This window comes from Sminthopsis crassicaudata, chromosome 3 (genome assembly GCF_048593235.1).
Source record: "Sminthopsis crassicaudata isolate SCR6 chromosome 3, ASM4859323v1, whole genome shotgun sequence".
NCBI lineage: Eukaryota > Metazoa > Chordata > Mammalia > Dasyuromorphia > Dasyuridae > Sminthopsis > Sminthopsis crassicaudata.
The window spans coordinates 616,630,447-616,658,014 of NC_133619.1; the positions used below are offsets into that span (position 1 = coordinate 616,630,447).

The 27,568-nt window shown below is 46.5% G+C and overlaps 1 protein-coding gene across 1 annotated transcript; it reads right to left on the reverse strand.

The window, feature by feature from the left end:
• Nucleotides 1–235: 235 nt before the first annotated feature.
• EFHD2 (EF-hand domain family member D2) lies at nucleotides 236–19,808 on the reverse strand. Its single transcript, XM_074306202.1, has 4 exons — nucleotides 18,939–19,808; nucleotides 5,234–5,381; nucleotides 4,416–4,550; nucleotides 236–2,239 (listed from the first exon to the last, which is right to left on the reverse strand). Exons 1-4 carry the CDS (start codon nucleotides 19,268–19,270, stop codon nucleotides 2,105–2,107), a joined length of 750 nt encoding a protein of 249 aa, XP_074162303.1. The 5' UTR covers nucleotides 19,271–19,808; the 3' UTR covers nucleotides 236–2,104.
• Nucleotides 19,809–27,568: the final 7,760 nt, after the last annotated feature.

The window sequence follows — 27,568 nt, forward strand, 5'->3', positions numbered from 1 at the left end:
GACATGTTTTCTAAGTGCCCTCTCAGCTCTGATATTCTCTAAGATTTTATGCCTCTGAAGCCACACATTATAGACTATAGGTGGCTAGGTAGGGGACCCTGACCACTTTCCCCCTTGCCACCCCAGGTTTCCATTCTTTTTTTTTGGCTACACTAATAACTGTCTTGCCTCTGAAAACCCCCAGTCTCCTCTTCCACAATTATATCCCCCAAGCACCAAAGGCACCACACACATAAAAATATAGAATGGTTTTTATTGTATTTTAGTTAAAAAAAATAACTGTTCCACTGAATGAAGTTTTTTTTTTTTTTTTTAAAGGGAGGGGAACAAACCCAAAAGCAAAAAAAAAAATTATTTTATAGTCATCTGTACAAAGACATTTCCTAAGGAAACACCACTGGGATTCCCCGTTGCTGCTTCATTAGTATCTCTGACTTCTGCAGATTATTTATACCAAAATAAAACCTCTGAAAGTTCAACAGTGAGCTTAGTATGATCTTCTGAGTTACTAAAATAAAGGGTATTGAGTCTAGAAAGCAGTGACATTGTCACAAGAGACACAGAGAGGTTGCATAACTTCAGTGGCAGAGAGGGTTGGTTTGTGTTTTGGCTGGGCGACTGACGACCGATCACAGCATTAAGAAATCACATTGACAGAAAACACAACATCTCAGGAAGCAAGGCCACCACTGGCTGTCGCTCAAGCCATGAGGTTGGGGCGGGGAATCACAGAGGAGCCAGGCCAGGGGCTTTCATGCTTCCCTAGCCTGGTGCACACAATAAGACTTGTCTTGATCACCAAAATCAACCTGGCAAGACGGTGAATAATGTCCAGTCGGACACTGCACCACACATTTGTGTGAATGGAGAGACAGACGAATGAATGAATGGGTCTGAACTGTGAAAGGAGAAAGGGTAGAACCCAGGGGCTAAAGCAGACCCTTTGGCTCTTCAATGTCACAGTGCATGCAAATACACCTAAAAGCACTTTTTGGATGCTGCCTGGAGAAGTCCGCTATTTGTATTTTTTTCTCTCCCTTCTTTGGGGACTGGTCCCTTCCTCTCCTGCATCCCTTCCTCTTTAATTTCCCTCACCTTAGCCCATAATTTCCCCAGTCTTGTTTATTAAACCCTCCAACATTCTGCCCCACTGAGGTCCTTGGGAGCTGGGTGTTTTTGCCCCACTGTGCCCACTTGTGCCTTAGACATCCCGTAAGATGGCTTCCTGGCAGACAATGGGCCCAATGAGGCAAGAGTGGTACAACTGCTCCCCTACCTAGGCTGAACATGAGGCATTCTATCTTAGATAGTTGGTGGGATGTCCTTGAACTAATGAACTATTATTGGGACTTCCAGGCTTTCTTGTCAGATCCAGGGGCAAGGAATATTGGGGAGACCTTGGGAAAGTAACAGCTTTTCTTGGGTATGTTTCCCATCTGCAAAATGGGGTTGGAGAGATCTGACTAGTTACCCTTTGAAGTCTCTTTCAGCTCATAGGCTTATGTTTCATCTATCCAGGTTGCCCCTCTCTGCTCTCTGGCTTGTGGTGAATGATAGCTAAGTCTTTCCCCCTTTCTTACATTATAAGAGGTGTAACTGGATCCAGAGCACGGGGCTGATGACCTGTTTTGAGCCCTGAGGGTTCCTGTGGGCTGGCAGAGCTGGCAGGGGTTGGCAGAGTAGGAAGATAAAGGCAAAGGAGAAGGAAGAAAGGGAGTGGGAGAACAGAGAGAAAGGGAGGAGGTCTGTGCCTACAACTGCTCTAGAAGGGCATGTTCTTATACACGATGGAGAAGCCCATGCATTGGGAGCTGCAGGGGAGTCCTAAGGGCCTAGATACAGGACTACTATCTGAAAGGGGTTTCCTGGAGCGGGCAGAGGTGTTAGAGGAAGCCGGTGGTGATGGCCGTATTGTTAGGGGAGTACGGGAAGAGCAAACAGGCAGGAACTGGGAGGCTGGGTTAAGGCCCAGGCGGGCTCATCATTCACAGGCAACAGCTCTTAAGAATTGGTCCATTCAACCATGAGCTACTCGGTCTTTCCTTGAAACCTCCACAGGCCAGGGGCCAGGAGAAGATGGCCGGGCCCCGTCCTGCCCCCCTGCTCACTGCTTGAAGGCCGACTGTAGCTCCTTGAAGGCAGCTTTTCTTTGTTTCTGCTCCTCGGCCTGTCGTTTGCGTTCTTCCTGCTCAGCTTTAATCTCTTCCTCGAACTTGCTGGAGACATTGATCGCCTGGACCTAGAAGTACAAGGGAGTCAGGGTTGGGCCACCAGGAGAAAAGGAGAGTGGGGAGTACCTTCTGGCCTTTCCTCTTTGTTTTTTTTTTTTTATCTCTTTCCTCTTTCCCTTTTTCTAGTTCCTCTTCTAGGTTGGATTCTTCCATCAGAATATAGTTCTGAAGGTTCAGACTGTCTTGCTTGTTTATATGTTTCCCCAGCATTTATCACAGAGCCTAGCACATAATAAACACTCTTCATTCATTCTATCTAACGCTGTCTTTTTCTATCTCTTCTGCCTGTCTCCCTCATCCTCTATCTATCCATTCATCCTTCTGTTTATCTAATTTATCCATTCATTGATCCATCAATCTGTCCATCCAACCCTTTCTCTCTCCCCATCTATCCATTCATCCTTTTATCTGTCTAGTTTATCCATTCATCAACCTATCCATCCTTTCTCTCCCCATCTATCTATCCACTCATCCTTCTTTTATCTATCTAGTTTATCCATTCATCCATTTCTCTCTAGTTTATCCATTCATCAATCTATCCATCCCTTTCTCTCTTCCCATCTATCTTTCCAGTCATCCTTTTATCTATCTAGTTATTCATATGTCTTTTTCTATCCCTCTAACCTTTTGCCTCTGTGACTCTGTCTTTTTCTGTCTCTCTAACCATCTATCTCTCTCTGTCCCTATTTTTCCCCCTCTATCTATTCATTCTTCTGTTTACCTAGTTCATCCATTCATTGACTCACCTATTCCTTTCTAGCTATTTATCCATTCGTCCTTCTATTTATTTATCTAGCTTATCTGTCTACCCCCTCATTTCTCTCTATCCATTCATTCATCCTTCTGTTTACCTATCTAGCTTATCCACTCATCCATCCATTCATATCTGTCTCCCCCATATCTATCCATTCATTCATGTTTATCTAGTTTATCATCCTTTTATCCATACCTCCTTTCTCTCTCTGTCTCTAGTTTATTCATTCATTTATCCACCCCTCTCTCTGTCTCTATCTATCCTTCTATCAATCTATCTATCCTTCTGTCTTTCTGTTTATATATTTAATTATCTATCTCTCCATTTATCCATCCATCACTGGTGAGTTTCTATAATATACAGTGGAAAGAATATTTGATTTGGAGTCAGGAGAGATTAGGGTTCAAATCATCACTCTTACACTAAGCTAGCTGTATGACCCTGGAAGAGTGCCTTTCCTTTGATGGGCCTTTGTTTCCCCTTCTGTAAAGTGGCAATATTAAAATTCAGGTTGGTCTGTGACAGCCACCCTACTCAATAAACTGCAATATCTCCCAGGATTCAAATACAAAACGTTCTCTTTGGCATCTAAAGCCCTTTATAACCTAGCCCCCTCCTACTTTTCCAGTCTTTTTACACCTTAATCATCGTATACTCTGAGATCCAGTGGCACTTTTGCTCAAACAAGACCTTCCATCTCCGGGCATTTCCTCTGGCTGTCCCTCACACCTAGGAGGAGAGCCTCTGCCTCCTAGTTTCTCTAGCTTCCTTCAAATTTCAGCTCAATTCATCTCTTTCACAAGAAGCGTTTCCCAGTCCCTCTTTTGGTGACTTTTCTTTTAACCATTTCCTATTAATTTGTTGTTCCTCCCATTAAACTGTAAGCTTCTTGAGGGCAGGCTGTTTTTTGCCTTTCTTTGTATCCTCAGTGGTTAGTACCATGCCTAGCACACAGTAGGTGCTTATTGACTGCCTGAGTCCCAGCCTTTGAATGAAGATGTGACTTTTTAAAGATCACAAAATTAGCAAATTGAAGCGCCTTGATTCAGACCCAAGGACCCTGATTCCAAAGAAAGCCCACTTTCCAAACACAGTGAGTGGGGGGGGCACAGGAGGGATAGAAGTATGTTTATGTGATTGGGGTGAGAGTCTTGGTGGAGAGGAAATGGGAGCACGTGGGGAAGGAATTCACTTAGCTGTGATGGAAACCAAGGGAGAAGGGGGAAGAGAAGGAAGAGAGGCTGCACGGCTTGTTATGGGGATCTAAAATTAAGGGCTTTTTAGTGTCTTCTGCATTATGGTGGTCTGGTTCTGCTACTTCAGGCAGCAAGGCCAAGAGAGAAAGCCCCCTTGCCCTCCTAGCCCATGAAGAAAGCCACCACAGCTCCACTGGGAGCACCGAGCTTCCAAAACCTTTCTCTTCTCCTTACTTTGGCCTCAAAAAAGTTCTTGGCTCCTTTAACGCCTTCCGTCGAGACATCGATTTCAGAGCGCTGGGCAAGAACGTGAAGGCCGCTGTCCTCCTGCAGCTCCCCTGCTGCCGACTTCCGGAAAATCAGGAGAAACTGCAAGAAAAGAAGGAAACCCGGGTCATGAGGAAGCCATGCAAAGGTCCTGGGATGATGGTCCCCTCCCACCAGCCCAGCCTCTCAGCTCAGGGACCCGCCAGCATGGAAAAATCATCAGGTCTGAAGGTGGGAATCCCTGGAGTCTGTGAATCTCCCTCAGGGGCCCGGGTTAGTGACTACTAACTACTCACTTAGGTACGTGACTGAACACTTCTCTGCTCTGCAGATCTCAGTTTTCACACTTGTAAAGTGAGAGGATGAGACTACATAATCTTGAAGATATCTTTTAGCTCTGACATTCCCTCTTTTAAGGGCCCTCCCAGCTCCGACATCCTGGGTTCTAAGGGCCCTCCCAGCTCTGACCTCCTGGGTTCTAAAGGTCCTCCCAGCTCTGACCTCCTGGGTTCTAAAGGTCCTCCCAGCTCTGACCTCCTGGGTTCCAAGGGCCCTCCCAGCTCTGACCTCCTGGGTTCTAAGGGCCCTCTCAGCTCTGACCTCCTGGGTTCTAAGGGCCCTCCCAGCTCTGACATCCCATGTTCTAAGGGTATCAGGTATTTTGAGATACCCCCAGGCTCCTATTTTGAAAGGGGATGCTACTTTTTTCTGACTCCCTTTTGTATCTCCCACACCTAGCATCACCATCAATGGTGATGGTGGCCTTGGCTCCCTGCCCGACCTACCTCCCGGAAGCTCAGCTTGTTGTCAAGATCCTCATCTACTTCCTTGATCATGTTTTTCAGACCCAGATGTGTCTGAGGAGCTTCGAGCTTCTCCATCATGAGCTTCAGCTCCATCAGATCAATGAAGCCATCTCGGCCAGCATCATACCTGGGGGTTAAAATAGCAGAGGGTGAAAACAACTGTGGTTTCTGTCCAATCCAAACTCCATCGGCTAATGCCCTTACCAGGTGCTGGTCTGCCAGTCACGTGAGCTCCAGGAGTAAGGGACAACAATGGAGACAGTTTTATTCCTCCTGAGCAATTATTCATCCATAAAACTACTACTATCCCCAGCTGGACCCTTAGAACAAAGCTTCTTAAACTCAAGATTCCATGAGACCATTCAGAATGTGGGGGTCAAGAAAAATATGGCAACAATAAAAGGTATCAAATACTTTCTCAAGATTTAATTCTTTGTGTAAAAAAAGTCCATCCATTTCATTAGAATGCAAATTTGCTTTTACCTTTAATAAATGGCAAAATCATATATCTGTAAAAGAACTGTTTAAAAATAAATTTATGATATATTATCAATAAATGTTGATTTATATACCCATTTTATATTACCTATATATCTGAGTTGTACAAAATTTCTTGGGTGAAAAGGGTCTGAGAGTGGAAAAAGTTTAAGAATACAGGATGTTAGAGCTGGGAGAGACCTTAGAACACTAAATATCAGAGCTGGGAGGAGTCTTAGAACATGAACGTCAGGGATGAGAGAGCCCTTAGAACCCAGGAGGTCAGGGCAGGGAGGGCCCTTAGAACCCAGGAGGTCAGAGCTGGGAGGGCTCTTAGAACCCAGGAGGTCAGAGCTGGGAGGGCCCTTAGAACCCAGGGTGTCAGAGCTGGGAGGGCCCTTAGAACCCAGGGTGTCAGAGCTGGGAGGGCCCTTAGAACCCAGGAGGTCAGAGCTGGGAGAGCCCTGAAAACACAGGAGGTCAGAGCTGGGAGGGCCCTTAGAATATGGGATGTCAGAGCTGGAGAATCAGTAGGGAGCAGAATTTAACACAGATAATGTCAGAGCTGGGAGGAGACTTAGGACATGAATGTCAGAAATGGAAGGACCTTTAGAACAGATGGGAGGATTCTTAGAATATAAAATTTTGTAGGGAAAATAAGATATCACAGCTGGGAGGAATCATAGAATAGACTGTCCAAACATTAGGACATAAAAAAATAAGAGCTTGGAGGGACTTTAGAATATCAGAGCTACAAAGTACCTTAGAAGAACCAAGGCAATCAGAACTGTAAAAGGCCTGGGAATACAGAATGGAGAACCTAATGTGTCACAGTTGGAAGGAATTTGAAGATCATCAGATTGAATGTCCACCTTTTTACAGACAAATAAATGGAGGTTTGGCAGTCAGCCTCCAGAGGACAACAATTCAGATCTTCTGACAGCTCATTTTCCATGAGAGTCCACAGTCTCTACACTGAGGAGACAAAAGGGGAGGGGCAGTTGATGAAGAGTAGGGATAATGATCTAGTTGTCCTTGGGAGACTGGCATTTTAGACACACCCAACCTCTATCTCCTTTCCCAGGATTCTCAGCAATTGCCTCAGAGGACCTGTTTCCAACCTAATACCCTACCCTAGCCCTATTTCTTGGCCCTTGGTTCCTTCTTTATTGAAAGTATACCACCAGAAACATACAGAATTTAAGCTCCTTGTGGACAGGGGCTATTTTTGTTTCTGTCTTTCTATTTCTAGTATCCAGCACCCCAACATAGTTTGGGTACAATAAAAAGCCTGTGGAACAGCTGAGCTAAAATGACCCTCCCCTATCAGTTTTCTGCAGATTAATTCTTCCTTTCTGCAGAAATAACAATTCTTTCTGCAGACTAATTCCCCCCTCTATTACAACTGCTCGGCAGAAGCTAGTCCCTGCCCCTCTGTTCTGGAAGGGAAGGCATATTTAGGGCACTCTCAGCTGGTTAGCTCCCAAAAGACATTTGGGAAACAGACACTGCTCACAAGAGGCCTCTTTCTCCCTGGTTTCCTTGAGCCTCCCCCCCTCCCTAGCAGCTGTGCCGGGGTTAGGAGCAGGAGCTGCCAAGGGCACTTCACACAGTGGGTGGGGACACAGGCTAGCTAACATATACACAGGCCCCTGCTTATCAGTCAGGCAAACCTCTCCCCAGGATAGGGTTGGGCAACTGACAACAGCTGCAGTTCTGGAAAAGCCTGGGGGCTTCAAGAAGGGACCCTTTTCAGGCTTGGGGAAATAGAACCCTTGGTACACCTGCTCTTATAGATAGGATGCTGATAGTTGGAGTAGTCCAACAGCAATAGAACTTAGAACCCAGGAGGTCAGACCTGGGAGGGCCCTGAAAACACAGGAGGTCAGAGCTGGGAGGGCCCTTAGAACCCAGGAGGTCAGAGCTGGGAGGGCCCTTAGAACCCAGGAGGTCAGAGCTGGGAGGGCCCTTAGAACCTGGGATGTCAGAGCTGGGAGGGCCCTTAGAACCCAGGAGGTCAGACCTGGGAGGGCCCTGAAAACACAGGAGGTCAGAGCTGGGAGGGCCCTTGGAACCCAGGAGGTCAGAGCTGGGAGGGCCCTTGGAACCCAGGAGGTCAGAGCTGGGAGGATCTTAAAAGACCATCTAGACCAAAAGTCATACAGTATAAAGAAGGAATTTGAAGTTTATACAGCTGAAGGGACTGACCCAAGGAGCAGTTCATTTTATTCCTGGACACCCGACTTCTGCTCCTGCAGAGCGATTTCCTGGGTGAGCTATTTAGAGAGCTTCGGGTCGGAATGTGGGCATGTTGCCAACCTGTTGTAAATCAGCCACTCCCTTGAACTCTCTCTAACTGGGTCTCTTTGGCAGCCAGAATAGGGCTCTCCATTAGCAAATGAGTTTGAGAGAAAAAACACTGAATTTCGAGATGAAGACCTAGACTTGAATCTTGATTCTGCTTGCTACCACCTGTGGGTCCCTACTCCCTCTCTGGATCTGCTTCCTCCTCTCATAAAATAAGACCCTTTGGTAATAAAAGTGTTGCTTCTTTCCTTAGTGAAAGGACAAGGGCAAGATTTCCATTAAGTCAGTTTTACATGCCAAATCAATCTTCTGAAGGGGTCTTGGAGAAGGGCACATCTCCAAGGCCTTAGATGCAGAAAAGACACAGAGAGGAGAGAGAAGGGCTCCTTCCGGGTCCCCAGGCAATCGATGTTGCTAAGGACTAGGGTGGCTGAGGAAGCAAAGTGTGAACACATCTCTCTATGAGCAGCTACACTGGTGAAAGGATGTGAGAAAGGATGTGAGAGGATGTGGGAGGTAGAGGGACTTAGGCCGGTCAGAAACCAGAAGTTCCTGAGGTCTACTCCCCCTCTGTGTTTCGGTCTCCCCAGAAGTCTCAGTTTAGAATACCAGAAATAACTACTGGAGGAAGCAATCTGGTAAGAATGAAGTGGGCAGAGCTGGGCGACATTGGGCAAACCATGGCATCTCTTACAGCCTCAGTTTCCTTCTCTGTAAATCAAGAAGACTAGATAATGTGCCATATTCTTTCTAATTCTATACTTGATGGGCTTACGGGGCCTCTCTGAGGCCATTTCTCTGCCTCGGTGAAGGACAATTCTGAAACCGCCCAGACTACCCGCTATTTATCTTACCCATAAACATTCTCAAGGAAAGCAAGAAAAATCAGGAGAATGGAAACTAGATGTTCTCATTTCTACAGTTCCTTCCAGTCCTAGTAAGCAGCTGACAAATATCTCTACATTAATGTTCAATGATTCTTCTCTGCAGAGCTCCATTTCATTCACCGCTCTGGAGGAAGGTCCATGGTAGAGTGATGTGAGCCACCTGGATCGCCTGCGTGTCTGCGGCAGTCCTGCCAGCTCCGGCCTTAGGCCGCTCAAAGTCAATAAGTTTCCAATCAATGACTCTGTGGTTGCACTCTGGGTCCCCAGGGCCCTGCCCACAGGCCGAATGTTCTGACAGACATGATTAGGGAACAGAATGCCTTGGAGCAGGCCACAGATGGGCCAGCAAGAAACAGCAGGGGCTGCCGGCGGAACTGAGCTTTTATGTGATGGAGGCGGCTGTCCTGAGGGTTCGGCAGAGCTCAAGGTGGGGCAGGGGTCCGAAGGTCCCCATGTTTATAGCTCAGTGCTTTGCACTTAGTAGGTACTCAATGGAGTATGTAGTAGTAAGTAGAGACACTAGTTGTGTGATCCTGAGCAAGTCATTTCACCCTATTTGCCTCAGTTTCCCTCTCTGTAAATGAAGTGGAGAAGAAAATGGCAAAACACCCCAGGATCTTTGCCAAGAAAATCTCAAACGGGGTCATGAAGAGTCAGACACAACTGAAAGCAACTCAACAATTGGCACACTTAAGTCCGTGGTGGAGGTTTTATTTTTCTGGACTCCCCCCTGAGATCTGTGGGGTCAGCACCCAGGGTAACTTGGAATAGACTTTAGTCTTGATATCATGAGAGCAAAGGGAGAGGAGAGCAGAGGGTACTCCTAAGTCTGGCCTGTTATTGGTCTGAGGGCCCCGGTGGCCCCAATTCCTCCCTCTGGGCTAAGTTAGGTCTCATTTCCTTCCCCTCAGGTTCAATCCAATGCCTGCTGCTGGATACCCAGAGCTCCCTCCCAGGCCTTGTGGCTGATCAGCAGGATGACTGCTGCCAGTCCAGATGTCAGCAGGGAGCAATTCTGAAGGCGGGTGTCTAGCTGACAATGGCATAAGCCATTTCCAACACTTGCTCACTTGGGAGCAGCTGCAAGCTCCTTTTCACCCCTCTGTTCTGCTTCAGATTCTGTCCAATCCTGTAAGGAGGAGGGAAATGGAGGAGCAGAAAGGCAGATGAAAAAGTCTTTCTAAGGTAGTTGAGGCACAATATTTTATCATTAGTTTCAGAGATTTGGCCACATGTGGCTCACTAACTTTCTTCATATGACGGGAGACTGACTACTTGGGAGAGTCAAAGCTGGGAGGGTCCTTAGAACCCAGGTTTGTCAGAGCTGGGAGGGCCCATAGAAAAGAGAATGCCAGAGCTAGGAGGGCCCTTAGAAAAAAAGATGTCAGAGATAGGAGGGCTTAGAACACTGAATGCTAAAGCTGGGAGGTCCTTATAACACAGATCACTAAAAGGCCCTTAGAACACAGAAAGCTAAAGCAAAAGGAGCCTTAGAACGTAGAATGTAAATCATCTGAGAAGGGCTTTGGAACAGAGAAAGTCAGAGCTGAAATAGCCTTACAATGTTAGATCCTTAGCACACAACATTTTAGGGTTGGGCAGGGACCTAGACAAACCTCCTCATTATCAAGATAAGGAAAGTGAAGTCCAGAAAAAGGAAGTGACATTCCCACCAGCACACAGAGAAGCCTCAGCAAGCTTTTCTCCTTTCTCTTGCTCTTTCTCCCCATCCCCCTCCTGCCCCAGTGAAGGGATTGGAGGCTCATTCATTTGCAGAGAGGGGGAAGGCGGGCGCCAGGGGGGCCCTCTGCACGGCCTGTTTGGTGGGCCAATCCATCCCTGGCCCTGCTTGGCAACAGAGCATCCGGGCCCGGGGCTCAGCACCTTTATCACTTGCTGAGAGCCTGGAGACCCTGGCACCCTGCCTACATTCCTGCCCGCCTCTCTGTGAATAGCTCATCTAGGGAACGACTCAGCAGCTGCAGAGGCCCGGATGCTCACGGACAAAATCAGTCCCTTCCCCCCTGGCCCCGGGTTGGAACAGCTCACACATCGCACACGTATCCTTCCATTCAGACTAAGTCCCCTCCTCCTCCCTCCCTCATAACGCCTCCAAGCCCCAGGGAAAACTGCGGCTCCATACGTGCTGTGGTCACAGAGGAGGCCCGTGGGCACAGAAGGGGCGACCTGTGGGCCGGGGAGGGGGCGGCCAGGGTGTCAGGGCTGGGTCTTCTCCAGCAGCTCAGCTATGGAATGCTGGTGGGCCTTAGCAAGGAGATGGGCTTTATTTCCCACTTGCTGCAGCCATTCTCTCCACTGGGGTTGGGCTCTTGAGTTTGTGACTCATTCATATCCCATGACCCTGAGCCTTCCCTTTCCTTACCAGGCCCCAAGGCTTAGGTTCATCTTGAAGTTAGTAATGCCCATGAGAAGCTCACAATTCATTACACCATTTCCCAGATGGGGAACACTAAGGCCCAGATATAGCTGTCTATGACTAAGAGTAAAAGTCTGGTCTATAGAAGAACACTATAACTAGAAATAACTAGAAATCATGGAATAGAACCAATAGCAGAATTGACTTGGCGGGGAGGGGGCCTTAGAGGACACAATGTCAGAGCTGGAAGGGCCCTTAGAACCCAGGAGATCAGAGCTGGGAGGGCCCTTAGAACATAGAATGTCAGAACTAAAAAGAACCTTAGAACACAGGATGTCAGAGCTGGGAGGGCCCTTAGAACATAGAATGTCAGAACTAAAAAGAACCTTAGAACACAGGATGTCAGAGCTGGGAGGCTCCTAGAATTGGAAATGTCACAGCTGGGAGGGGTTCTTAGAAGATAGAAGATAGAAGTCTTTCCATCACTTACTCACTCATTCATTCATTCAACAAGAATTTATTAAGGTCCTACTATGCTCCAGGCACATTGCTGGGTGCTATAAAACCAAAACTAAATAGCCTCTAGCCTTAAGACTAATATTCTGAGGCAGAATGACTCCACAGCAGTGAAGCAGTCTCTATTCCTCCCCCCAACCACCCCCACAGCAGGACTCAAGTGGGGATTACCCAATCACTCACCACTTCCTCCAACTCAGCTACACTGGATGAATTTTGACATTGGATCGGTCTCTGAATCAGTCAAGGAGAGTGTGGGGGTGGGGAAAAGTTTTTATAACTTCCTGGGGACACATTGGTGAGTCACAGTCTCAGAGCTCAAAGGACCTCAAGACATACTTATTCCAGCCTATACTGGTACAATAATCCCTTCTACAAATGTCCTTGCTAGATACTAACTAGCTGTATCACCTGGTAAAGTCCCTGCCCCCAGTAGGATGGGGGGATTGGTTCCTTCATAGCTCTAGAGAGATAAACCAATGATATCTGAAAGTTCATTCTCCTTTACCTGAACCCTTCCAAAGAGAGGGAAGGGCAACCATCTTCCAAAGCAGGTCGTTCTACTGTGGGAGGGCCCTTATTATCAGGAAGTTTCAGTCGTGCACGAGTTTTTCCTTTTGCTGAACTGACATTTGCTTCTTTGTCTCCTTTCATCTTTCCCTCTTAACCCCTAATACTCCTAATTATACCCTTTAAGGGCGAAGAGGAAAAAGTCTGATTGCAATTCCACTGGACAATTCCAGCCAAATATTGAAAGAGAGCTCTGGCATCCTTCTCCAGGCTCAATATCCCAGGTTCCTTTACCTGATGCCCCTAGGCCTCTCACCATCCTGCTCACTTTCTATGGATGTGCTCCAGGTTATCCCTGTCCCTACTACAATGAAGTATCCGGAACTGAACGGGACATTTAATACAGGGTCTGAGAAAGGAAGAAGAGAGTGGATGTCTCACATCCGTTGTCTCCCTCTTCGTGGAGCCTGATATCAGTGGCGATTAAGTGGTGCAGGCTGGGGTGTCAGACATGAGACCAAGGTCAGGGGCAGGGCCAGTGGGAGGGTTCTGAGAGTAAGCTGACTTAGCCCTCTTTCTCAGCAGTGTGTGTGGGTTCGCTTGGGGAGAAAGAACATTATTTTTAGCAGCCCCTTCAAGTTTGTTCCATTTGTAGTTGTCTCTCTTATTCTATGGCTACTTCACTGGTCACAAGGCTCAGTCCCATGGGGGCTGAGACAAAAGTTTAATCAGGGTGACCATGGTCACTGAGGTAAGGTTATCTGAGCCCTTTTAAAAATTCGTACAATATTGAGCTGTGTGAATACAGTGAATACAGCACTGGTCCTGAGGACCTGAGTTCAAATCCAGCCTCAGACACATTGTGTGATTCTGGGTAAGTCACTTAACCCTGATTGCATCCAAAAATATGTGTGATTTCTGAGCCTTCTACCACTATGAAGGAAGCAATTTAAGAAAGAGCAAAGGAACAATAAAAGATTAAGAAAGTAAAATTTATCAATGGCTCTGGTTAGATCTGAAAATAAAAGTCAAGAAGCAGAAAAATGGCCTTCGAGTTGAATCCCGCTTTTATGCTTTCCAGATCAGATGAAAGATGTGGGGGATAAAGTCACTTTAACATTTCTCCTAATCTTGGTTTCTACATGTCTCACTGGATCTTGAGCTAGAGTTGGAACAGCCTAAGAAACAATCAAGTCCATCCCTCTTCATTTTACTGATAAGACTAATAGAAATTAAATGACTTGTTTAGGATCACACAGCTAGGAAGTAATTCAAGCTGAATTTGAACTCAGATCTTCCAGATCTACCGACTTTAGAGGATTAAATGTCAGTCCCACAGGAGCTCAGGGATACCTGATTGGGCTTGGATGTTGGGGAACCATCTGTTCTCTCATTTGAGGAGCCCCTTGTGAAATTAAGGAACTGGTCTGTGCTGAGCAAGCAAATGGCCAAATGACCTGACTTCCTTGCACTGGGGCAGGCCCCCCAGAAACCACTTCCTCTGCCTCAGCTGTAGAGAGTTGTGGCTTTAGAAATTCAGTCTCAGAACTCAAGAGTTAGAGTGCTGGACTCTACCTTATGAGACCTTGGGACTAGCAGTGGGGGAGGGAAAAGATGCTTTTTAAAAACTATGTGATCTAAGATCAATCATTCCATAATCCTAACTTCAGTTTCCTCAAATTTCTCAGTTTTTATTTTCCTTTCAACTTTAGTCCACTTCCTACATTCGGTATTCTAAGCTTCCTCCCAGCTCTGACATCCTGGGTTCTAAGGACCTTCCCAAGCTCTGACATTCCATATTCTAAGGGCCCTCTCACTCTGACATTCTATGACCAATCTAAGGCTCTTCCAGTTTTGGCCTCCCATGATGCTTTTCATTATATGATGAAATTGGAGAAGAGGACCAGGCTACAAAAAAGTCAGAGGTGGGGCAGCTAGTTGGTATAGTAGATAGAGCATCAGCCCTGAAGTCAGGAGGACATGGGTTCAAATCTGGCCTCAGACACTTAACACTTCACTGTGTGCCACTGGGCAAGTCACTTAACCCCAATTGCCTCAACAACAACAACAAAACAACCAGAGGGAAATGAATAAGGAACAAGCCAGCCCAGAACCACATGTCTCCCCTGGCCCAGGAGGAAGGCTGAAGTCAAATAAAAATGGACAAGGCAAAGGCAGAAGTCAAAAGGAATGAATGCACTGAAGTCAAGAGAAACTTTCTGTACTCTCAGAGGGATGATTAAGGACCTTCCCTTATTTAAATCTCACCTGGGTGGAAAGTTCTCAGCCAGACACATACGCCTTCCACAGATAGTCCAGATGGATTTAGTTGATTTTTGACTTCACACAAAGGTTCTCCTGATTTTGTGGTATGGACCATTCAAGTGGTTTGTGGACATGGTAGGAGATAGTAGCTTTTCTAGGCCATCCAACAGGATGGTGCTGAACTACTGCGGACTTAGGAACTTAACCTTCGCCTCCTCTCCCAATGACTTTCTCCAGAGAAGTCCTGGTGCTAATCTTCTACGTTACTCTGGGAAGAGCTATTGCTGTCCTTAATCCCGGCAGACTGCTTGGAAGTGCATGAAGTTCTGCCTCTCTGATGGAGGGAGGGATTTTAAGGCAGGGACACATGCAGAGAGTGCTCATTAACTCACTGCTTCCCTAAGGAAGACCTTGGTTGGCTAGGGAGAAAAGAAGCTCCTGGAAAGAAGGAGAAGAATGGGAGAAAGAGGAGCACAGCCCAGTGGGATGAGACCATCCAATGGGACTCCCAGATGGGGACCTGCCTGCATTCAGAACCCAACTCTGATATTTATATTAGCTAGCTGAATGACCCTGGGGGCAAGCCACTTGATTTCTGTGCCACAGTTTCCTCAGGGACATTCCCTACCTCATAGGGGTACACTGGGAAAACCAGCTGCAAACTCCCAAAGCACTCTGGAACTAATAATTCTAATATTAGAACTAATAAGAGATAGTAGTATGGGGCTGGAGAAGCTGTCTGAAAGGAGAAGCTACAACAGGGATTCTCATCTACTGAGTGATGACAGGGACCTCAAGATCTTGTGAAAGGAAAGAAGTCTTGGCTGGAGAAAAGGGAACTGTGTAGAAGGGGCTAGTTGGCTGCCAAAGGCCCAGGGATAGCTGCAGGGAGGGAAAGTTAAGGAAAGGGCCACTGGCCTCTGATTGCATGTCCGGAGACAGAATTACACACTTGCTGCTGCTGCTGGTCTCACTTTACACCACTCAAAGTCCTACCTGAGTGGATACCCTAGGGGAGGTGGTCGAAACACCAGCCAAGTGTATTTCTTTTAGCAGAGGGGACTTACTGGGAAAAGTCTGGGTAATTTCTAAAAGGAAAGGGAGACAAAGGGAAGGGACTTTGGGGCAAAAGGACTAAAAGGTTTCTAGGGTTCTTTTCATCACATTACTGTCTTAGGAAATTGTTAACTTCAGGAAAAATCAGACCACAGAAGGTGAGGCTGTGGATCCAACACAGCCCAGAGGGGAAGGAAGACAATCTGGGGCTTATTTTGACTCATCTACTCAGAGCTCATGAGGCAGATCTTCATAGGGAAAAGTCCCTATGGATAATTGGAAAGAACTCCTTAGAAAAGAGAATGTCCAAACTAAATGGGAAGGGGCTGGGGTGGACATTTCGAACAGAAAATGTCCAAGCCAGGAGGAACCTTAGAACAGATGTGGAGGCTGAGAGGGAGCTTATTCTAACTTCCTTATTGAAAAGATGAGGTTCAGGGAAAGGAGGATAGATTTAGATTCCTACCTCTGACTCATGTTCTCATCCCATCAAATAAGGAAGCTGAGGGGGGTGGTGCAGGTTGAGGGGACTGGAGGAAATCTCCATCCTGGGTGGGATCAGTGGAAGGATTTGGAGGTAGATGGGCTGGGACCCAGGAGTTCACTGGGCCCTCAGTGTCGGGAGCAGAATGAGGTTTTGTCTTCAGCAGGAGCTGGTTGGTTACTGCTCAACAGCCTGGGGACGGCCCGTCTGGGCTGGCACAGTGGTGCCTTGTTTTCCTTGAATACTAAACCTGCTTGAGCCAGAGCCCGAGACGAGCCTATGGCTGATTCCCTAGAAGGCCCCAGTTCCAATGATTTCTTCTCCCAAATAGGGAGCCTACAGGGCTTGTGTCAATTCCACACAGCTAGGAGGTGGGCAGGTTTCCATTCTATTGAAATTATGTCCTATGGAGGGGGACTTTCTAGATGGGCTTGTAAAGATTGGAAATTTCCTGGGGGGCATGTCCTTCAGGGCCAGAACAGGAAGGGAAGGACAGAAAGGAAGGAACTTTGGAAAGATTTAGGGCAGGGCTGTGTGGCATTGGCTGCAGGACATGAAATACGATAAATTAGCTGTGAAGTTGTGAAGAATCATGGGAAGGTAATATTTAGAGTGGAAAGAGGATCTTGGAGCTCCTTTCATCTTGCAGAGAAGTCTGTCCAAGGTCAACGTAAGCAACACCTTGTGACTCAGGTCCTGACGTGTCTAAACCCGGGGCTTTTTATAATTAAAGGACATGGAATCAGACACCGAAAGGTTTAGCCTCCTAGGAAATGTTTCCTGAGCTTTCCAAGGAATCATATGCTTAAAGAGGACCTGAAGTGATGCAGTGGATAGAGCACCATCCCCGAAGTCAGGAGAACCTGAGTTCAAAACTGATCTCTGATACTTAAAACTGCCCAGCTGTGTAACCCTGGGCAAGTCATTTAAACCCAATTGTCTCAGGGAAAAAAAAAAAAAAAAGTTTGGGAATCATTGTTCTAATAGGTGACACAATGAATGAAGTGCTAGGTCTGGAGTCAGGAAAACATCTTCCCGAATTCAAATCCAGCTTCACATACTTATTAGCTATATAACTCTGGGCAAGTCATTTTACTCTGTTTACCTCAGTTTTCTTATCTGTAAAATGAGCTGGAGAAGGAAATGGCAAGCCCCAAATGTGGTCACAAAAAGTCAGACCAATCCCCTCCCTTATCCCTTATACCTCAACTTTCCTCAATGGAAAACAAACACATATATCCATCTCTCTTGTAGCCACAGAACCTTCAGGACAAGGAGAAGTGGGCTCAGATCCTTTAAATCCATCCAATAGCTCCAGAAAATCATCCAACTCGAGATGGGGGGGGGGGAAAGGAAGGGGAAACCTATCCTAGAGAAATTCCTAAGGCTGGAATGAGATCAAACTCCTGTCTTCTAGCCAGGGGCTGAATCTAGGTTCCAAGCTATTAGAATGAAAGGGATCATGGGATCACAGCATTTGGATCTGGAAAAGGCCCTTAACTATGGTCTGATTCAGATTTTCTTACTTTACAGTCTCCTAACAAAAGGCCAATTTCTTCTTGCCCAAGGTCATAAAGCTAGTCAAAGGTGGAGCTGGAATTTGAAGTCTTCTGACTTTGGACCTTTTGGGGACCCCCTCCCCAATTTTACTGAGGAGGAAAAAAAGAAGCCTAGAGAAAGAAAGATAAGCTGCTGAAGGTTAACCAGAATTCTGAGATCTCAATCCTGGGAAAGCCAGGTCTCGGAGACTCCCATTGTACCACACAGCCTTATCATGAAGTCAAAAGTTTCAGAATCAGGAGAGAAAAGCAGAAGGGAGAGAAGTTGTGAAATTGGGGGTGGGGGTGGGAGAGCTGGGGGAAGAGCATTTACATTAACAGAACCGGATCCAGTCCTGCTGTGAGTTTGGGTTTCTGATGGGGCTTGGCTGCTAAATGACAGAGCCAGTCTCCTGAGGCTGCCCCCCATCCCGCTCCTGGCACAGACACACAGTTGCCAACCTTACTGCAGCAGCACCTCCTCCAGCTGACCAAAGGCAGAGCTGCCTCCAACCGTCTCACATCCTTCTCCTCCCCAAACACTCTCTCTCCAACCCAGAGATTTCTGGGCCACAGTTCAACCATCAGGACCATTCCATCATCGGGGCCAATGTTCCTGGAAGCCATTTGCCCTTCTCATTCCCAGGGCCCACGAGCGCAGCCTCCAGCCGGTACCTGCTCGGCAGGCTTCCTACTCCCTGGGAACTTTCTTTGGGTCTAGCCCGTTTTCCTTTTAGAAGCCCCGGCAGCCGAGGCCTGAGGAGGGGCTAAGGGAGGAGAGGGGAAGCTGGCTGAGGGGATGGGACAGAGGCTGGGAGAGGGATTGGAGTCTTACCGGGAGATTCAGCCTTTACGGTCCCAAAGGGGAGGGGGCGGATGTTCTAGGTGTTTTTTCCACCTTTCAAGCAAGAAATCTTAGAGGAGGTTGAAAGGGGCCCCGTAAATGGGGCCGTTTCACTCCAGGGCCCAGGAGGAAGGTTTTCGAGACCGGGATGGAGATTCTAAGGGCGGGAGCATATAGAATGGACACAGCACTGCCCAGTAGGAAGGCACGGTTTGGGGAGGTGGGGGAAGGGGAAATGAAGGATCTTGGGAGAGTCTGGGCCTCAGTTTCCCTCTCTGTAAAAGCAAAGGCCCCCGAGTAGATGACCCTAAGGGCGCTTCCAGTTCGGACTGCCGGTGATGGGGCCGGGGGTGGGGGAGGAGGCACCTGACCCCGGGCGTGAGTCAGGGGGAGGGGGCCCTGGGGCCCCGGGAATACACTCACTGCTTAAACATCTTCTCCATGTCCTTGATCTGCTTCCTGGAGAACTCCTTGAACTCGGTGTAGGGGTTGAAGACCCTGCGGCTGGGGGACGCGGGCTCGCCGATGCCCAGGTTGAGGTCCGCGCGCCGCTGCAGCTTGGCGCTGAGCTCGCAGTCGGCGCTGGCCAGCGGATCCCCGGACTCGTCGGCCGCCCCGGGCCCGGCTCCGGCCGCGGCCCCGTTGAGCCCGGACTGCGGCCGCGCCTCCTGCCCCTGCTCGGGATCGGAGCCCTCGCCGCCGTCCTCGATCTGCAGCCGCCGGTTCAGCTTGGTGGCCAGCTCGTCGGTGGCCATTGTGGCCGGGGTCTGGCGGCGCCGCGCCGGGCTGGGCTGCTGGCGGGGCCGGGGGCCGGCTGGGGCTGCGCGGGCGGCTCTGGCGCGGCGCGGGGCTGCTCCGTCGGGCGCGCCGTGGGACTGGCCGCTCCGCACGGCCGCTGGCTAGCTCGCTCCTCGCTCGCTCGTTCTCTCAGCCTCCCGCTCGGCTCCCTAGCCTCTTCCTCTTCCTGACACTCCCCAGCGCCAGGCGCCGCCTCTTAAGGTGGGACTTGGGGCTGCGCAGCCAGCCGGCGCCCCCCGCCCCATTCCTCCTCGGCCCCCGCCCGCGAGGTGGCTGCTCCGGAGGGCCGCTGGGAGGGACGCGCTCGCTAGCTTTTTAAAATAGCCATCATTTATTTATTCCGTGGCCGGACTGAGGTTTCGAGGGCGCTGACCTCCCTGCCAGGGCTTGGGAGCAGAGGCTTGGGTTCCAAACTTCCCTTCCCCCAATTCCTCCCATCCCCCAAGGCAAGTTGGAGGCACTCTCCCAGCCGAGCCCGCTCACCCGGACAGGTGGGGCTGGGGGGGCGGGGGGGATAAATGAGAGGAAAAGGGGAGAGGGCTAAGATTCCTCCTCAGTTCCCACCCCAGTCCTCCCGAACGCTTTCCCAGGAGGCGACAAGCCAGAAGGGTGCGGGGTCAAGGGCTTGGACCTGAATTATCTTCCCCTTACTCCCCCCGTCCCTTTCTCCGGGATCCCCTGCAGTGAAGTCATCATCCTATATTTGTGACATCGGCACGTTACCATGGAGACGACTTGATGTCAACTGGTCAGGCGGTTCTCACTGCAGGATCCGGGAGGAGGGGGGTGGCGGCGGGAGAGAGAGGTGATGGAAGAGAGGGACCCGGGGAGGCGGAAACCTGGGCTCAGACCCGGCGGGGGCTTCTGGCTTCAGTCAAAATGGAACAACAGCTAGGAGGGGTGGGCTGCGTGGACTGCAGGCAGAGACTGGCGTCGTCTCCAACATGAAACTTAACATATGGGGGTGAAAGGTGGTGGGAATGGGGACGAGACCAGTTCTGTCCCCAGGCCCGCGGCCAACAGATGGATGGCTTAGGAGAACTAATTGCTTGCTGGGGGAGGAAGGAAGGAAGGTGTGGGGGTGGGGAATGGGTGGTGGTGAGAGGGTTAAGGCGGAGGGGGGGGATGGGGGCACCCTTCTCCAGTCCTGTCCTCCCTCTTCAGCCAGGTAAAGGTGTTGAGCACTGAAATAACCAGCCAGAACTCCAAGGGATCTCAGAGGCCCTCCAGTCCAATCAAAGCCTGAACAAGAATCCCCCTCGTTCACCCCCTGACCCCGCATCTCGATCTTTGCCTGAAGATCTCAGTGAGGAGGAATCCATTAACTCCCCAGACAGTCCATTTGTTACACAGGGCTTAAATCTGTCTCCCTCCAGCTACTCCCTCTCCCCCCTCCCCCAGTACTCCCAGTATTGCCTTCTGGGGCCCAGAAGAGCCAATCTTCAAATACTTGAAGACAGATGCTGGGTTGCTTCCTTTTTATTTTGTGTTATGTGCTTCGTGGAGAACAGGGCGAAGAATGTTCTGGTGGGGCAGATGGTGTTATAACAACTGATGCAGGAACACACACATTATTTTGTCTCCAAAGCATCCTGTTATTTGCCAAATTGGATCCGGGCTTCTAAAATTCATGACCCTAAAAACGAGAATGATTTCCCCCATATTGTTAGGGACAGTTGTTGCTGGAACTGGGATTCAATTCCCTAGCCATGTGATTCTTAAGTTAGCTTAATTAAGTTAGCCAGCCCTGAAAGCTCTAGGCTACAGTGGAAAGAATATGTCATTCTAATCAGAAGACCTGGATTCAAATCACACCTCTGAAGCTGCTATCTGTGTGACCTTAGCAAAGCAATCAACCTCCCTAGTTTCTCAGTTTTCTTCTCTAAAATTAGAGGAACTGGACCATTTGTTCTCTCAGGTTCCTTCCACCTCCAGACCATGATTCTTTACACACACACACACACACACACACACACACACACACACACACACACACACATATATATATTCAAATTACATGTAAAGATTTCAACATTCATCTTTGTAAGATTTTGAGTTTCAAATTTTTCTCCCTCTTTTTCCCTCCAAAACAGCAAGCAATCTGATATAGGTTATACAGGTTAATCATGTTAACCATATTTCCACATTAGTCATGTTGCGATAGAAGAATCAGAACAAAAGTGGAAACCAGGAGAAAAGAGGGAAAAAAGTGAAAATAGTATGCTTCCATCTGCATTCAGACTCTACAATTCTTTCTCTGGATGTGGATAGCATTTTGCATCACAAGTCCTTTGGAATTGTCTTGGATAATGTTATGTCACTCAGAAGAGCTTAAGTCAGTCATAGTTGATCACTGAACATTGTTGCTGTTGCCTTGTATAATGATCTCCTGGTTCTGCTCAATTCACTCAGTATCAGGTCATGGAAGTCTTTCCAGCTTTTTCTGAAATCATCCTGCTGGTCGTTTCTTACAGAACAATAATATTTCGTTATATTCTTATACCACAACTTGTTCAGCCATTCCCCAGTTGATGGACATCCCCTCCATTTCCAATTCTTTGCCACCACAAAAAAAAGCTGCTATATTTTTGTGCGTGTGGGTCCTTTTCCCTTTTTATGATCTCTTGGTGGTCCCATGTTTTAGCCCTATATATGCATTCTATTGAAATCCTCTGGTCATCCAGGTTGCTCTCCCACTCAGCTCTCTTTGTCCACTCATGGACTAATGTGGTAACAGCTTAGAAAAAATGGCTCTGGAGTTTTCCTGGCTCTTAACTGTTTTTCTTCCACATTGCCACCTTGATTTGGACACTTGGTGTGTGTGTGTATGTGTGTGTGTATATGTGTGTGCATGTGTGTGTTAGTGTGTGCATGTGTGTGTTAGTGTGTGTGTGTGTGTGTGTGCTGCTTTTACCTGAACTATCTCAAATCCTAGAAGGGTCTCATATCAACATTTACTCAGTAGCAGCTAGCTAGCTAGCTATGTATAAAATACTGCCTTAGACCTTGAGGATATTTTAAAAAAAAGTCTTGCCCTGAAGGACTTTGCTGCCAAGCCTCATCACTTCCCCACTGGCAAATTTCTTTCACTAATCCTTCCCACATCAGCCCTTCCCACTTCCCTCAAGAACTCTGCCTAAGTCTGACAAGAAAGTTGGAAGAGGGATGTCTTTCTCTTCAAAACTCTCTTTGTCTCTCCTACCTACTAAAATTTTCTCTTAATTCCACCAAACTAGAAAAAAAGCAAAAACAAAACAAAAAGCTTTTACAAAATCCCAGCATCATCAACATATGCTGAGCATATGATATGTGTATGAGACACAGAAAAGCTCTTCTGCTTGTTTAAGGTCTAAGCACGCAACTGATCCCAATTGCATGTTCTTTGTATTGCCTGGGAAGTCATTCTTAAGTAATATAGACAATGATGATCTTAGGATCATAAATGACGGAGATATAACTTGAAAGGAGCTTAGAGAGCATTGATATAATTCCTTTATTCTATAGTTAAGGAAATTGAGACCTAGAAGGTTAAATGACTTATCCAAGATTATATAGGAAATAAAGCAGCCAGGTGGTACTGCAGTGCTGGGCTTGGTATCAGGAAGACTCATCTCCCGGAGTTCAAATCGGACTTCACATTACTTAGTGGCTGTGTGACTTTGGGCAAGTCACTTAATCCTGTTTTGCTTTAGCTTCCTCATCTGTAAAATGAACTGGAGAAGGAAATGGCAAACTGCTCCAGTATCTCTGCCAAGAAAACCCAAATGGGGTCACCAAAAGTCAGACAGGATTGAACAACAATAAAATTATACCAAGTACTATGTTCAGTGCTTTATATTGTCTCATCAGAGGGGAATGGAGAGGCCCTTGGTGGTATGAACACACAGTAGGAGCAGATCACGAAGGGTTATTATAAAAGAAAAATAAGATTGGGAAAAAAAAAAGATGGATGGACTGATAATCCAGTGATAGTATTGTGATCTAGAAAAACCCCTAGTGCCTGTAGAAAATGTATGAAATATATGATATGATAATATGTTGTTTTTCACTAGCAAAAGTTCTTTTTATTTAAGAAATCTTTAAAAATATTGAGTCAAACTTTTATTTGCATCTAGGCAGATCCATTGAGCCAGTTTGCATATGGACTGGCTCATCTTTAGATGGATACATTCCTCCTGAGGAACCTCAACAAATGCAAAGTAAACTGAGAAAGGAAGCCAATATCATATGGTAGAAAGAGGACAAGAGATATACAAGAGGACAAGAGATATACATGGACTTGTCATTGAAGGGAACAGCTGAGTTCAAATACTCGAGTACCTATGAACCTATGAACACCTGAGTTCATAGGTACTCGAGTATTTGAACTCAGCTGTTTGAAAAATCAAAAGGGGTGTGTGTGTGTGTGTGTGTGTGTGTGTGTGTGTGTGTGTGTGTGTGTGTGTAAAAAGTTTGGATTCTAGCATTTGGGCAGTTTGATTACATTAAATGAATGAAAAGCAGTCATTATACCTTAGCACGTGCAGAGTTTTAAGTAAAATATGAGAGGAGATACTACCCTTGAGGAGCTTATATTCTAACGTTCAGGCATTTCAGTCATATCTGACTCCTTGTAACCCCATCTGGGGTTTTCTTGGCAAAGATCCTGGAGTGGTTTGCTATTTCCTTCCCCAGCTCATTTTACAGATGAGGAAACTGAGGTCAACAGGGTGAAGTAACAAGATCATACAGTAGATAAGTGTCTCTGAGGCTGACTTTGAATTTAGGAAGGTGAATCTTCCAGATTCCCAACCCAGCACTCTGTGTACTAATTGCCCCCTTTATATTCTAACAGAGGCATTGGTTGACCAGTGAAGAGCGTTTTGGTTTGATTGGTTGGTAGAGAACCATTGGGAAGCTGATTGACATGACTTTTCCAGAAACAGAGATAATATTGACTTGATTATAGTCAGAGAAAGAGGTAAAGAGATGGAGAGAAAGGAGAATTCATGCCCTCAGCTGCAAAGTAGATGTCAAGAAAACATTTGGGGTGGACCTCTGAAAGAATGGCCTGGTTAGGGGCAGCTGGGTGGCACAGTGAATAGAGCTCTGAAGTCAGGAGGACCTGAGTTCAAATTCAGCTCAGACACTTAACACTTCTTAGCTATGTGACCCTGGGCAAGTCACTTAACCCCAATTGCCTCAGGAGGGGAAACAAAACAAAACAAAACAAAATAATGGCCTGGTTGTCTGGGAACAGCTGGATACAATTGGGTTTTATGAACTTGCGCTTAATGACTGGGACACCTTTTGATCCTTGGCAGGAGGTCCAAAGCTGGATGGATTAAAGTATCACAGAGCATTATCTTTGGAGGTTTGATGGTGCAAAGGGCCAAAAGAAAAAAAGATGCCAAGATATGCAAAATGAACATTATTAGAGACCAGTAAGAAGTGCTGTGTTTTCCACTAATTCTTGATTAAACAGCTGTGAAAGTCACAGCAGGTTATGAAGACTCAGGCTTTAAAAGAAAGGGGGGAAAAAAAAACCCAAACAGTTTTTGGAGAACGAAGCTATCTTTCTACTCTTAGAAGCAACCACAAATTTGAAATAGAACTAATGAATGGGAATTAGGCTTTCAATAATCCAGTGACCCTCCACTTATCTCAGCTAATATCAGGCCCATAGTGGAGCCTACAAGTAATAAGACTTTTTTCAGTGTGAAATGTCACAGGGATGCTTGAGATGGGAGCAGTATGCTGCAGGAGATGAAATATAAGGATTCTGAAAAGGGTCTGGGCTCTGTAGAGTATCTAGATCAAGGAATCCTGATCCTTTTTAGTGCCCCTATGCCATGATTTTCAGCAAACCTTTCCTTAACCCCTCTTCAACATGGAAGAAATTCTATAGTGTACCACATATATGCATGGGAGAAGTAGAATAAAAATTTCTTTTCATAAAACTTTATTAAGTACATAACAAAAATTTTAAGTGTCTTACAATTGTTAAATATCAGAATTACTGAGAGCTTTGATTTTGTTTCTTGTCAACCAACAGTTATATTTTTGGCATAGTTTTTGAGAGAGATGCCCACAGATCATATCTAGCCAGCAGATTGACCCTTGCTCTGAATCTGAAGCAGAAATGAGAATCTGGATTCACAGAGATTAAATTTGTTGATTAATTTTTGTAAATGGAATGGAGAGCTCCTTGTGGGTGCTGTGGTTTGAATGAGATACACTGAGTTTGCTGAAAATTCTGCAGTTTCATTGATTAAAAAATCAATTCAATTCAGAATTTCTGTATATTTTTGGAGACCAATTAGCTTGTCTTTCACTGAGTCATTAGTACTTATTTTTTTTTTAAGTTCAAATTGAAAGAGTTTAGTAAGAGTCTTGGTAAGACAGTCTGTTTCAGATTTTCAGATGCATTATAATGCTGCCTCCCCTTTCTACCTCATCCTTGTCTTCTCATGTTTTCCCATGATTCTCTCTTTAATCCTTAAGTTTCACTAACATTTTCAGTGCATTTTATTAGCATAAGTCAAGATTCTCCCATTCTCTGGGAGTAAGCCACTAAAACTCTTTGAGTCAATTTCCTCATCTGAAAAATAGGTATAATGAGTCCTGCAAAAATTTCACCTGGCTGTATATCTGCAAAAGGTCCTTGTAAGGATGGAAGGAGTTCTTCTGGTTATTCATTTCAATTTAGTCAGTATTTCTTAGCTATCTACTATATGTCAAGTACTGTCCTGGGTGCTAGGCATATAAATGAACCCCCCTATGGAGCTTCAATTCTCAGAGAGGGGGACAGCACAATCATAGCTAATTAAATTCTCTCTCTCTCTCTCTCTCTCTCTCTCTCTCTCTCTCTCTCTCTCTCTCTCTCTCTCTCTCTCTCTTCTTTATCTCTCTCTCTCCCTCTCTCTCTCCCTCTCTGTATGTGTGTGCGTGTGTATCTCCATCTATCTAAAATGCAAAATAATTTCAACTAGGAATGGAGGGAGGGGATTCCTCTACAATGACTTAGGCTATTGTGACTTTCATTCCTTTTTTCTCTTTTTGTTCTTTCTCTTTCTCATTTCCCCTCTCCATTCTCTTCCCTTTCTCCTCCCCTTTCTCTCTGTCTCTGTCTGTCTCTGTCTCTGTCTCTGTCTCTCTCTCTCTCTCTGTCTTTCTGTCTCTCTTTCTATGTGTGTCTCTCTATCTCTCTCCTTTCTGTCTCTCTGCCTATCTCTGCCTATCTCTGTCTCTTTCTCTCTTCTTCCCTTATAAGCTCTTATTGTCTTTCCTTCCCTTGCCAACCAATTTTAGAGCAATCATTTCACCTTTCTTGACCTCAATTTCCACATATATAAAATGCAAAAGGTCTAGTCAGTTGACATATGGTCTAAAGTCACTTTCAGTTCCTATATTCTATTATTAAGTACCTACTGTATGTAGGACATTGTGTTAAGTGCTGGGATCACCGAAATGAAAAAATGATAGCCCCTATTCTCAAGGATGTTACAGATTTAGAGAGAATAAAACACTCACCCAAAAAGTTGTAATTTACAGTTAAAATGTGAGAAGTGAACAGGAAGGACTCAACAGGGAAGAATTCTCTTTTAATTCAGGTGATCAGAGAAAACTTCTTGGAGGAGGTAACACCCTGTATAATATCTTCAAAAATGTGCTCAGCAATAGGGCCCATAAAGATAGAAACCCAGATCTAGAGTTGGAAGAGGCTTCAGAGATCACTAAGTCTTGCCCTTTCATTTACGGATAAGAGAGGTGAGGTCCAATGAACTTAAAGGATGTTCTGGAGGTGGATAAAGTGAATTCAGGACTTTTGGCTTCAAATCCAAGGCTTTTTTTTTTTTTTTTTTTTTTTGTGACACTGTACTGGGGGCCATTTATAGAAACTCAAGTGTTTAAACAGTAACCTTTAAGGGTCTTTTGCAGAAACATGTCCATGGGGAACTGAGCCAGGCCATCCACAAAGTGCCAATAGGACTTGGCCAAAAAGAGACAAAAGCTCCATTCAGGACTCTGGAGAACTGGTACTCAGAAAGCCAGATTTAAGTCAGAAGATTCTTCCCCTCTGCAGCAGCTTCCCTGAATAATTCATAAGAATATGTCCTGCCCCTTGCTCCACCTGTTGGATACTGAGTTTGGGGCCCTGTGGATAGGATGTGGGAGAGCTTGTGTTATCTATACAAGTGTCTGTGGACTTAGGACCTTGACTATGTCTACACTGTCCTTGCCCCACACTAACATAAGACATTGGTTGTACATTT

Excerpts from the sequence above, each read along its gene's own strand:
- EFHD2 (XM_074306202.1), bottom strand. The coding sequence starts at position 19,270 with ATGGCCACCGACGAGCTGGCCACCAAGCTGAACCGGCGGCTGCAGATC. Across the intron at positions 5,382-18,938 it reads ATGGAGAAGATGTTTAAGCA|GTATGATGCTGGCCGAGATG; the intron begins GTGAGTGTATTC and ends TTTAACCCCCAG. Across the intron at positions 4,551-5,233 it reads ACAAGCTGAGCTTCCGGGAG|TTTCTCCTGATTTTCCGGAA; the intron begins GTAGGTCGGGCA and ends CTTTTCTTGCAG.